Source organism: Hordeum vulgare, chromosome 6H, assembly GCF_904849725.1.
Source record: "Hordeum vulgare subsp. vulgare chromosome 6H, MorexV3_pseudomolecules_assembly, whole genome shotgun sequence".
Taxonomy (NCBI): domain Eukaryota; kingdom Viridiplantae; phylum Streptophyta; class Magnoliopsida; order Poales; family Poaceae; genus Hordeum; species Hordeum vulgare.
The window spans coordinates 4,388,155-4,400,803 of record NC_058523.1 but is presented as its reverse complement, the minus strand read 5'-3'; the positions used below and the strand labels follow the sequence as shown (position 1 = coordinate 4,400,803).

The 12,649-nt window shown below is 46.6% G+C and overlaps 1 protein-coding gene across 3 annotated transcripts; it reads right to left on the bottom strand.

The window, feature by feature from the left end:
• Window positions 1–4,621: 4,621 nt before the first annotated feature.
• Window positions 4,622–9,783, bottom strand: LOC123404034 (protein ENHANCED DISEASE RESISTANCE 2-like). Of its 3 annotated transcripts, none has more exons than XM_045097943.1 (22): window positions 9,454–9,783; window positions 9,252–9,326; window positions 9,112–9,165; window positions 8,969–9,034; window positions 8,515–8,615; window positions 8,374–8,429; window positions 8,154–8,267; window positions 8,032–8,072; window positions 7,832–7,932; window positions 7,660–7,755; window positions 7,473–7,537; window positions 7,306–7,377; window positions 7,033–7,188; window positions 6,716–6,942; window positions 6,546–6,585; window positions 6,291–6,436; window positions 6,107–6,208; window positions 5,907–5,951; window positions 5,648–5,788; window positions 5,454–5,549; window positions 5,145–5,246; window positions 4,622–5,043 (listed from the first exon to the last, which is right to left on the bottom strand). In XM_045097943.1, the coding sequence occupies exons 1-22, from the start codon at window positions 9,781–9,783 to the stop codon at window positions 4,822–4,824; spliced, it is 2,448 nt and encodes an 815-aa protein (XP_044953878.1). In that variant the 3' UTR covers window positions 4,622–4,821. The 3 variants fall into 3 exon arrangements, with proteins under 3 accessions (XP_044953878.1, XP_044953879.1, XP_044953880.1); XM_045097944.1 differs by having other exon boundaries at window positions 8,515–8,612; window positions 9,454–9,564; XM_045097945.1 differs by having other exon boundaries at window positions 8,515–8,609; window positions 9,454–9,564.
• Window positions 9,784–12,649: the final 2,866 nt, after the last annotated feature.

Sequence of the window (12,649 nt, the reverse complement as noted above, 5' to 3'; positions counted from 1 at the left end):
AAACCATTCACCAGCGGAGCATGACCATAAAACATATCACTCATATAAATAGAACAACCATTATTCTCTGACTTAAATGAGTAGCCGTCTCGCATTAAGCAAGACCCTGATACAATGTTCATGCTTAAAGCTGGTACTAAATAACAATTATTAAGGTTTAAAACTAATCCCGACGGTAGATGTAGAGGTAGCGTGCCGACGGCGATCACATCGACCTTTGAACCATTCCCGACGCGCATCGTCACCTCGTCCTTGGCCAGTCTCCGCTTATTCCGCAGTTCCTGCTTTGAGTTGCAAATGTGAGCAACAGCACCGGTATCAAATACCCAGGAGCTACTACGGGCGCTGGTAAGGTACACATCAATAACATGTATATCAAATATACCTTTAACGTTGCCGGCCTTCTTGTCCGCTAAGTATTTGGGGCAGTTCCGCTTCCAGTGACCTTTTCCCTTGCAGTAGAAGCACTCAGTCTCAGGCTTGGGTCCGTTCTTTTTCTTCTTCCCGGCATCTGGCTTACCGGGCGCGGCAACAGCTTTGCCGTCTTTCTTGAAGTTCTTCTTACCCCTGCCTTTCTTGAAACTAGTGGTCTTGTTGACCATCAACACTTGATGCTCCTTCTTGATTTCTACTTCTGCAGACTTGAGCATCGAGTACAACTCGGGAATGGTTTTCTCCATCCCTTGCATGTTGTAGTTAAGCACAAAGCCTTTGTAGCTTGGTGGGAGAGACTGGAGGATTCTGTCAATGATAGCATCATCCGGAAGTTCGACTCCAAGTGAAGTCAGACGACCGTGTAACCCAGACATTTTGAGTATGTGCTCATTGACAGAACTGTTCTCCTCCATCTTACAGCTGAAGAACTTGTCGGAGACTTCATATCTCTCGACACGGGCATGAGCTTGAAAAACTAGCTTCAGCTCTTGGAACATCTCATATGCCCCGTGTTGCTCAAAACGTCTTTGGAGCCCCGTTTCTAAACTGTATAACATGCCATACCTGACCAGAGAGTAGTCATCACTCCGCGCTTGCCAGACGTTTAGAACGTCCTGGGCTGCTGTGGGAGCGGGAGGGTCACCTAGCGGCGCATTAAGGACATAAGCCTTTTTAGCTGCTTCAAGGATGAGCTTCAGGTTGCGAACTCAGTCCGCATAGTTGCTACCATCATCTTTCAGCTTGTTTTTCTCTAGGAATGCGTTGAAGTTGAGGTTGACGTTGGACATCTACAATATTTATAAAGACAACTTTTAGACTAAGTTCATGACAATTAAGTTCATTTAATCTAATTAAGTATGAACTCCCACTTAAATCGACATCCCTCTAGTCATCTAAGTGATACCTGATCCATGTTGACTAACCCGTGTCCGATCATCACGTGAGACGGACTAGTCACCATGGTGAGCAAATTCATGCTAATCGTATTCAACCATACGACTCATGTTCGACCTTTCGGCCTCTTGTATTCGAGGTCATGTCTGTACATGCTAAGCTCGTCGAGTCAACCTAAGTGTTTCGCGTGTGTAAATCTGGCTTACACCCGTTGTATGCGAACGTTAGAATCTATCACACCCGATCATCACGTGGTGCTTCGAGACAACGAACCTTCGCAACGGTGCACACTTAGGGGAATACGTTCTCGAAATTTTAGGAGGGATCATCTTATTATGCTACCGTCGTTTTAAGCAATAAGATGTAAAACATGATAGACATCACAATGCAATCATATAGTGACATGATATGGCCATTATCATCTTTGCTCATTTGATCTCCATCTTCAGGCATCGCATGATCATCATCGTCACCGGCGTGACACCATGATCTCCATCATCATGATCTCCATCATCGTGTCTCCGTGAAGTCGTCACGCCAACTACTACTATCACTACTACTGTGGCTAACCGTTAGCAATGAAGTAAAAGTAGTAAGCACATGGCGTTGCATCTCATACAATAAATTAAGACAACTCCTATGGCTCCTGCCGGTTGTCATACTCATCGACATGCAAGTCGTGAAACCTATTACAATAACATGATCATCTCATACATCATACATGCAACATCACAACTTTGGCCATATCACATCACATGTCAAAACCTGCAAAAACAAGTTAGACGTCCTCTAATTGTTGTTGCAAGTTTTACGTGGCTGATTTGGGTTTCTAGCAAGAACGCCTTCTTACCTACGTGACAGCCACAACGATGATATGCCAAAGCTATTTACCCTTCATAAGGACCCTTTTCATCAAATCCAATCCGCCTAGAGTAGGAGAGACAGACACCCGCTAGCCACCTTTATGCACGATGTGCATGTCTGTCGGTGGAACCAGTCTCACGTAAGCGTACGTGTAAGGTCGGTCCGGGCCGCTTCATCCCACAATACCGCCGAAAAGAATAAGACTAGTAACGGCAAGCAAATTGACAAACCATCGCCCACAACTTTTGTGTTCTACTCGTGCATAGAATCTACGCATAGAAAACCTGGCTCGGATGCCACTGTTGGGTAACGTAGCATAAATTCAAAATTTTCCTACGCATGTTCAGATCTTCCTATGGAGAGACCAGCAACGAGAGAGGGGTCAGAGCATCTTCATAACTCTGAAGATCGCTAAGCGGAAGCGTTGCTAGAACGCGGTTGATGGAGTCGTACTCGCAGCGATTCCGATCTAGTGCCGAACAACGGCACCTCCGCGTTCAACACACGTGCAGCCCGGTGACGTCTCCCGCACCTTGATCCAGCAAGGATGAGGGAGAGGTTGGGGAAGAAGACCAGCAACACGACGGCGTGGTGTTGGTGGAGAGACGAGGTCTCCCGGCAGGGCTTCGCCAAGCGCCGGCAGAGAGGAGGAGGAAGAAGTGCAGGGCTGCGCCGAGGGAGAGGGAAAACCGTGTCCTCCAAAGGCCAAAGGTGCCCACTATATATAGGGGAAGGGGAGAGGGGGTGCCACCCCTAGGGTTCCCACCCTAGGGGGTGCGGCAGCCCTCCCAGATGGGGGGAGTGGCGGCCAGATGGGGAGGAGGGGGTGGTGCACCCCTCTGGTGGGCCTAAGGCCCACCTAAGTTAGGGTTCCCCCCTCTCCCCTTTTTAGTGGTGCACATGGGCTGGGTGGGGGCGCACCAGCCCACTTAGGGGCTGGTTCCCTTCCCCACTTAGCCCATCTAGCCTCCCGGGGTCGTCACCCCCCTTCGGTGGTCCCCCGTGGTCCCGGTACGTTACCGGTGATGCCCGAAACACTTCCGGTGTCCGAAACCATCCGTCCTATATATCAATCTTTACCTCCGGACCATTCCGGAGCTCCTCGTGACGTCCGGGATCTCATTCGGGACTCCGAACAACTTTCGGTAATCTCGTATAACAATTCCCTATAACCCTAGCGTCATCGAACCTTAAGTGTGTAGACCCTACGGGTTCGGGAGACAGGCAGACATGACCGAGACACCTCTCTGGCCAATAACCATCAGCGGGGTCTGGATACCCATGGTGGCTCCCACTAGCTCCACGATGATCTCATCGGATGAACCACGATGTCAAGGATTCAATCAATCCCGTATACGATTCCCTTTGTCTGTCGGTATAGAACTTGCCCGAGATTCGATCGTCGGTATACCTATACCTTGTTCAATCTCGTTACCGGTAAGTCTCTTTACTCGTTTCGTAGCACGTCATCGTGTGACTAACTCCTTAGTCACATTGAGCTCATGATGATGTTCTACCGAGTGGGCCCAGAGATACCTCTCCGTCACACGGAGTGACAAATCCCGATCTCGATTCGTGCCAACCCAACAGACACTTTCGGAGGTACCCGTAGTGCACCTTTATAGTCACTCAGTTACGTTGTGACGTTTGATACACCCAAAGCACTCCTACGGTATCCGGGAGTTGCACAATCTCACGGTCGAAGGAAAAGATACTTGACATTAGAAAAGCATTAGCATACGAACAATACGATCTAGTGCTAGGCTTAGGATTGGGTCTTGTCCACCACATCATTCTCCCAATGATGTGATCCCGTTATCAATGACATCCAATGTCCATGATCAGGAAACCATGATCATCTATTGACTAACGAGCTAGCCAACTAGAGGCTTGCTAGGGACACATTGTGATCTATTCATTCACACATGTATTACTGTTTCCTTTTAATACAATTATAGCATGAACGATAGACGATTATCATGAACAAGGAAATATGATAATAACCATTTTATTATTGCCTCTAGGGCATATTTCCAACACTTACCCTGACTTGTTTTGGATTGTAAGGCTTTGCATGCTGTTGTTGCTGCTGTTTTGTATTGCCGATACAACGTAATATTCATGTGTGTAATAGACTGATACTGATTCTTATGGCTCAACAGTCTAGTCTAGAGATTATGATGGCTACCCGGGCCTGGTTTATAAACCATAGCAAATGGATATGGACATTGCATTGTTAATTAAGCTCAGAAGTCAGAAAACAAACAGATGGTTTCCGTACATATATGTTGTACTCTGTAGTATGTACAAATGTTAACCTGATGCGCGTATGTATCATCAACTATGGGATCACATAACAAAAACTATATACCTTGTAAGACCGTAAGGAAGCGGAACGCGTACCAATTTGTACTCTGCACGCGCGTAATTTACATCCAAGTGCTTCCAGACACCAAAAATGAAGTTGAAAAGAAAAATTAATTGTAACGAATTAAAGAATGAACAAAATCAACACTGTCTCATGTTCTGAACTCAAGACCAGGCTGCAGTTGTTGCAGTGCTCGAGTGACTAATGGAAGAGGAAAGAAGAAACGAAAAAGAATCAAATTAATCTGCACGCCGACGGAATCAGTTGGTTTTCTTGGACGAATCATCCTCCGAGGAAGTCGCGTTGTTGTTGTTGTTGTTGTTGTTGGTGGTGGTGGTGGTGGTGGTGGTGGTGTCGTCGTTGTTAGTATCTTTACTGTCATTGTTATTTTCAAGGTCAGGAACTACTGCGGCTGCCGGTTCGACGTGAGCCAGCCGAGCCGCGCCGATCACCTGCTCGGGGAGCTCCTCGTATGTGTTTGCCTGTATCCGGCAAAGTACGATGTGTATATTGATAAGATAAGACTACATTTTTTTTTTCTTCAATCTACTCATGCTTCAAAATTGGCATTTGGGGTTCCTACCTGTATTAGGAAGGCCATGTCAACTACCAATGTTGTGACAACACCAAACACCAGCCCCAAAACCCCATTAGCTACCGCAGAAGAACCGATGTCAACATCCACCTGCACAAACAACCTATCCGTCAAGATGCATTTTCTCGCGAAAAATGAGAAAAAAAACAATAATGGTGATGAACTTCTGTCGGTAGTTAAATGTTCTGAACCCAAAACTCTACTGGTCATTCTAATGCCGTAAAGCGTAAACACGATATGGAAAAACTATCAGTGGCACATCATTTGGAGGATTTCACGTAAGAAACAATGGCTTACTTCCAAGTACCCCGGAGCGCGTATGTAGCTGCAGTCGACAGCCTTTCCCAGCAAACAAGGGGTGCTTCCGACACTTTGCCGCACTATCCAAGAGCCCTGAAGATTTTTTGTTTGTTTGTTTGTTGGGTCAGAGTGAAGATGAAGAATACAACAAACTAGTTGCAGACCACAAGATTTTTGTGAGAAAAACAGACCTTCGGAACGGCCGGTATAAGCTTCAGTCTGCTATTGCGGAATTCATCATCGCCGTCGAAGAAACGTTGCAGCAACGATCCCTTTTTCATGGTATTTGTGACGAAATACATCACTATGCTGTAATGGGTCGATCCAGGAATCTGCAATATGATATTGATGACTTCACTAAAACTGCCTCCTTTCGAAAACAAGTTTGACAGAAGTCTACAAACACATGAATAATATTTTACAAAGAAATCTATTAAGAATGTAACTCACTTGTATGTTGGCAACAAATGTGTGCATCCCTTTCTCAGCAGCAAGCTACAAAATCGGCAGTGGTGAAAAAGAAAGTATGAATTCAAAAGTGGTTCTGTTATACTTGAGAGAGAAACAAGCATGAATTCAAAAGTGGTTCTGTTGAGAAATTTAACTGACGGCGTATTCTCAGAAAAGTTCTGGTAAATTATCATGTTTACCTGTGCAACACAACCTTTCTGCCTGCCAACATTGTCCATACGCTTGGTGTCCTTAAACCAGTCGATCGCCGCGAGCTCCATGAGATAACTTGGTGCAGGTATCTGTAATTTTGATGCGAGTTTATTGAAGTTCTTCATCTAATACTCTTCATAATTAACTAAGCATAAAATGGAAGATTTAGACCTTTGATTTATCAGTGGGGAAGTTCTTGCTGCGAACTTTAAAGAGCGTGCTATCAGGTACTGTCCAACAGTTGCGGGTCTTCTCATCTGGGTCACGGTGAAGGACGCCCGAAAAGCACGATAAATCAATCTTTTCCGGAGGTTCTTCTGCCACGCAAAGCTACCGCCGTTAGAGCAAAAATAAATAGCATCTGTCCGGGGAACTTGAAAGCAGACATGATAATGCAAGCACACAGATAGGAAGAGGTGTTCTAACCTGAATGCTTAGCGTCGCTGTCAGGTTTGTTGGGGTCATCCTGTACATTAATTTTCAGAAATGTTTATCATGAAGTGTGAAAACACGTAAAATGGTTGTTCATAGTGTGGTTTAAGATACTCAATTGGGAGAAAAAAAACTATCAGCATGCATGGTCTAGGATATGTAACCTCTATGTTAGCTTCAGGAACTTGGTAGTCATCGTCCTCATCGGATTCTTCCTCGATGATTGACATGTTCCTACTATCTTTTTGGTCTCTATCTAATGGTTTAATCTTGTCGATCGCACGAGGCTTCGGGTTTTTCTGCTCTGCCGATGGATCAAACATTTTCTCCATCACAGGAATCCTTGGAGCTATATGGCACTCATCTGTCTGTGAGAAGTACTCGCGCAGGCCTGGCAGTAAGTGTAAATCAAAGCCGTAAGCACGAGAATGAATTGGTGAAAACTATATGCTCTCTAATAAGGGGAAAAACCATGCAGTACCGGCAACACAGTTCTGTATTTGCAGCAATGTATGGTACTGAAATGAAGGGGAGTAGTTCAGGAACCATCCTTTCAGATCAATCTGCATAAGGTGTTGGACCTGGGTACGGGGCCGACCATTGCGGCACTTGAGAGGAGTGATCTTGAACCCACCACCTGAACCAGTATGAAGTTCAGAAAAGAAAAAATTGAACCCAAGTTAATTTTGTTTATTTGAAGCGTCTCATCCTCTCAGGTAAATGAAGGATAGCCGATGGTCGGAAAGAGACTTACTCTCGATGAAAGCCCTCACGTACCCTCTTTGCCGGCCACAGTTAGGATGTTCGATAGATCGAAACAAAACAACTGTATATGTGTAACAACAAACATATACTGTCAATGAGAAGACAAAACATGCAGCAAAAAATGTGACAGCTACACGGAAAATTTCAAGAATGTACCATAGCTTCCATCATCGTTCCGCCGCCAGTAACGTACATAACAAAGATCCCTGGGCCAGACTAGCCTGCATGTTATTTAGTATGGAACGCATCCAGATAAGAGATAGAAAGTATTATATGTCTGTGACATGCTAAAAATGCATTTTACAGACGGTAAAAACATGTTAACATGTGAGGGTGTGGTTACATTGGACACCAGTGCAGCTGCAACTTGTGATAGATTATTGCAGTGTGGCCATCAACCTCTTCAACCAAACTTCCGTAGCGAAAGCTACAGTCCCACCTATAGCGGAGAACAAACATCGGCATCAGCGTCAGTTGTTCGAACAGCAGTGTTAATAAAATGCCGAGAATCTCACTCGTATCTCGTCACGTCCATGCTCATCACTAGACCAAAAATAGCTTCACATGTGGCTTCGACTACCCCGACAGCCCTCATAGCACGGCTACAGCTTCTTGCCTACACAGCGCATAGAAGGACAAGTCGGTGTCAGATTCAGAATTTCAGGCATTGTTCAGTAGTAACTCTCCAGCAGTTAAGATTGGTGCCAGGACATACAAGGTAATCGACTTCAAGAAGTTCTTCGAAGATGCGAAGTCCTGCCAATTACAACACCAAGTTAAAATTAATCGTCCGCAAACAAAGGGTTCATGACATAAGGGGGAGGAACATAGACTTGCCATTCTGGCATCGAAGTAGCCGCCAATTCTTCTTGGAAGAAAATTGACTCGGCTCATTCTGATTTGACCCAATATCAGGCTCATTGGTCCAGTCGTGTATCGATTCCGGGGGACCTGGCACCACCGGAAGACGCGGTGAATTTCGGCAGCATGAAAAGATGAAAATGCAACTTGCAGACCAATACTCTGCTTCACTCAGGTAGTCAGTGTAACTTCGCACCGTTCCCTATAGTCGTCCTACGAATCAAAGTGGGCCGCTCCTCTTCTTCTTCAGCTCTGCATTTGTTTTGTCATCAAATTTCTGGCTAATTCAGCGAATGGTTTATGTATAAGAGAATATAAGAGATGGAACGTCGCATACGCGCTGTCGTGATCTGAGAATGCAAACTGCCCTCCAAGATCAGTATCGAAGTCCATCGAAGCAAAGGCCTTGCGGTTTTTATCTGCCATAGAGTCCTGCTGCTGCAAGTATGTGGAGACGTGATGATCGATAAAAACAAACGGAGCGTATATATGCCATTACTATTAAGGAAAATTACTAAGATATCCAAATGGCATCAGCTGAGAGTGCAACTAAATGCCTTAGGTATGTTCCATTTAATAGACATAGTTTTCTTTTCTTGTCCAACATGCCTCTTCAGGAATGAGCATCTATACTTCCTACTGTTTAATTGCCAAATAATAGGATTATTTCACGATCAAACATGGAAATAGATGGGAAACAAATGCCTCCTAAAATTTGAACATCTCTTAGTTATGTATTATTTAATGGTGCTGCTTATGTAAAATTCCACTCAAATGTAGCCTTACTGCACCTGATCAATTATCTGCTCTATCTTCTTTTTCCAAGCCAGTGCGTCTTCGATGTCATACGCGCCCATCTGAGCATTAAGTTTTGGTTACAGCATGAAACAAAGATAAAGTGACAGTGTTGAAGGGGTCTCAGGTTAGAACAAACCGTGATTTGGTGCTCCTTTTCTTTCTTGTTGTAAACACAAAGGACATAAATCATCTGAAAAGATCGAAAGGAGCGGTCAGAATACATATAGAATGATGTACGCAGATATCAGAAAATGCACAAATGCACAAGTTTCTTGCCTGCCCATGGTGTGTTTTCAGCCCTCTGTCCTCCACCCTGCAATTCCCGTCGATCAGCAGCGACTTGAGCGGCACCTGATACAAAATTGATGATGATGGATTTCAAAATTGAGGATGGATTTTGAAAATAAATACAGCACAAAATTGATGATGGATTTCAAACTGTGATCGATAATGAGGCGTCTTATATATATATATATACCATGCTGTCCTTGGGCTTCTTCTTGTAGTAGGCGAGCAGCTTCGACTCGAGGACGAAGTAGCGGGTGTGGAAGAAGGAGCGGCCGATTTTGCGGCGGCCGTAGCGCACCATCCAGCCCTCGTGGTGAACGGCAGCGGCGGCGGCCTCCCTGACGGCGGCGAGGGCGGAGGCCTTGGCCTGCAGCTCCTTGGCGTTGGCCGCGGCCGCGGCGCCGGGGGACGGGTCGCGCGGCATGGCGAAGGTGGCGGCGGCCTTGGAGAGGTCGGCGGTCTTGGCCGTGGCGGAGGACGGTGCCGCCGGCTCCCGCCTGGAGGCGGAGGAGCTGAGCATGGTGGTGCGCACGTAGCGCGCGGCGCGGCTCCATGAGGGGTCGGAGGTGGCGGCTGGCGTGGCGGGCGCGGGCGGCGCCGCGTCGGCGGCTTCGGCGGCGTCGGGCGTGGGCCGGCTCATTGTGGGGTGAGGCGAGTTTCCATCCGCCGCGCGCTCGTGGGGGTGGAACGGGTGGATGGAGAGGTGGGTGCGCATGCAGTGCAGGCGGGTCGACGACGGAGGAAGGAGATGGAGATGGTGAGGGTGGCTGGCTGGCTGGGCGGGAGAGCCGCGGGTTGGGGTTGTGGTTGTGGCGATGGACGACAAGAAGGGAGGAGAGGAGGGACAAGTGGACCTTTGCTTCCTTCCTTTTTTTATACCTCCTACCTTCCTTGTTTCTTTCCTTGCATGCATTTGTTTTTTTCTTTCCTTTTCATTAAACACAATACAATCATCCTTAGAGCAGCTCCAACCCGACGATACATTTCGTCCGACCGTGTCTTTTTTGATCGTCGCGGACACATAATTAAGTCGGTCTAACGCGTCGAATCAAACGGATGCGTGTCCGTTTTTCGCCCGTCCGTCCGCGATCCATTCCAGATCGACGTGGACACGAAGCGGAATCGTGCGTGGCCCACCCTTCTCCTCTCCTGGCCTGTCAGTCGGTGCCACGTACGTCGGTCTCCTTTTCCTCCTTCGCCTCCAAATCACCCGACCCCCCCCCCCCCCCCGTCTGTTTCCGTGTCTCCGCCAACCATCCGCCCCGCGGGCTCATCTTCGTGCAGACTCGTCTCCCGCGGCCGCAACCCAGCTCCGCCACTTTCTCTCAGCGGGAGGCTCCTCTGCGGCCGGAGTCTTCCACAATGCCCGCAAGGTGTTCGACGCTTTACCCAAGGTACAATGGACTCTGATGATGAGTATTTTTTCTACAACGTTCTTTTGGACTTGGATGATTCTTCATCTGATGATGAGGAGATGGTGGCGGTTGCATTGGTCGTCCATGACCACGTAAGTATGGAGCGACCACTATTTAAGGGCTCCATGTCGGGGCACACGCCGACACTGAATCGCAACCGGGAGAATGGCCATTTCGTACTCTCGAAAGACTAGTTCGAGACCCCAAATCCGTTCTTCAAACATCACTTGTTTTGTCGTCATTTTCGGATGGCTAGACATGTTTTCAACCGTATTCAAGAGGGGGTGGTTGAGTATGATAACAATTTTGAGTGTAAGACGGATGCCCTTGAAAAGATTGGCTTCTCCTCTTATCAAAAATGCACACCTGCCTTGAGTCCATGTATAGATTCTGCACGGGGTGTCATAGTTGTGTTTGGGTCGAAGTACTTGAGAGAGCCAACAACTATCGATACATCACGGTTGTTGTCGATGAATGTCAATAGAGGGTCCCGGGGATGCTTGGTAGTATAGATGGTATGCACTAGAAGAAGAACTGTCCTTCTGCTTGGCAAATGCAGTATAAGGGCCATGTCCGAACTTGCACTGTCATACTTAAGGCCATGGCATCCCAAAATCTCTGGATTTGGCACGCTTTCTTCGGCATGGCCAGATCTCACATTGATATCACCGTGCTACGGCGATCGCCGGTGTTTGGTAAGATGGCAGGACGCAATTGCCCGAAGGTCAATGTTGATATCAATGGCCACCAGTACACCAATGGATACTATCTAGCTGGCGGTATATGTCCACAGTAATCTATTCTTGTGAAGACAATCTCCAATCCTATAGAGTGAAGAAAAAAAGAATTGACCAAGAGCAAGAGGGTGTTAGAAAAGATGTAGAGCGTGCCTTTGGCGTTCTTCAATATCGATGGGGCATCATTCGATATCCTGTTAGAACATGAATCACGAAGAAATTATGGGAAGTGATAACAACTTGTTTGATCATGCACAACATGATCGTAGAGGATGAGCGTCTAGAACGTTTATGTGATCAAAGGTTTGAGTTTCAGGGTGACAATGTTGTACCTGGGCATGGAGGAAAGGCAACGTTCGCACAATTCGTCAAGTTTCATCATAAGATACGTGATTAGGATACTCACATGCAGCTGTAAAATGATTTGATTGAGCATATGTGGATTTATGTCGGCAACCAGTAGATGTATGGGCAATCTTTTCTTTTAAATGTATCGACTATGAGATATTTTGGTAATTCCTGAACTATGCAATGTTTTGTATTGAACATTTATTAATTTAGAAATAAATTTTATTTTATCTAATATTTATCAAAGCGATAAAAAATGATCATAAGCCTGCAGCGCGGACAAAAATGGGTCAACGTATTGGACGCACGATCGACCCATTTGCAAAAGAGGACGGACGAGCTGAGCCAAACGGACGAAACACGAAAAAAGCGTGCGTCCGTTTAGGTCGCGTGGTTGGAGTTTCTCTTATAAGCACGCACACCCATATCCCACCCGTATGAGCACCTCTAAGAACCTCCTAAAAACTGAGCAGACCATCATCCTTTTGTTTATTTACCTATGTGATGTATTTGTGACATGGGCATGCCTTGTGCAGGCGTGGGAGGGGCAGCCCCAGCCATCGAGGGTACGAAATCACTTGGGTGACATGCCTCACCAAACCGTTTGAAGCCTCGGAAAATGGTACGATGCCAGGCATCATCACATGCCCCTTGTAGGGTGTTGTAAAAGTTTGGACGCGGTCTGGGTGGGGCTTACCCGAGGCCGCTTGTAAACTGCACCATCTTCGAGGTATTCTCTTGATATCGAGAGGGAACGTGTCACGTTTGTGAAGGAAGTGTTGGTCATGGTGCTCCGTTGGCATCGAAACTCCTCGTGCTCTCAGAGGAGGCCATCGAATGACACGTGTGAGGCCCGTGCATTTTTCTGACCCGACTACAATATTTG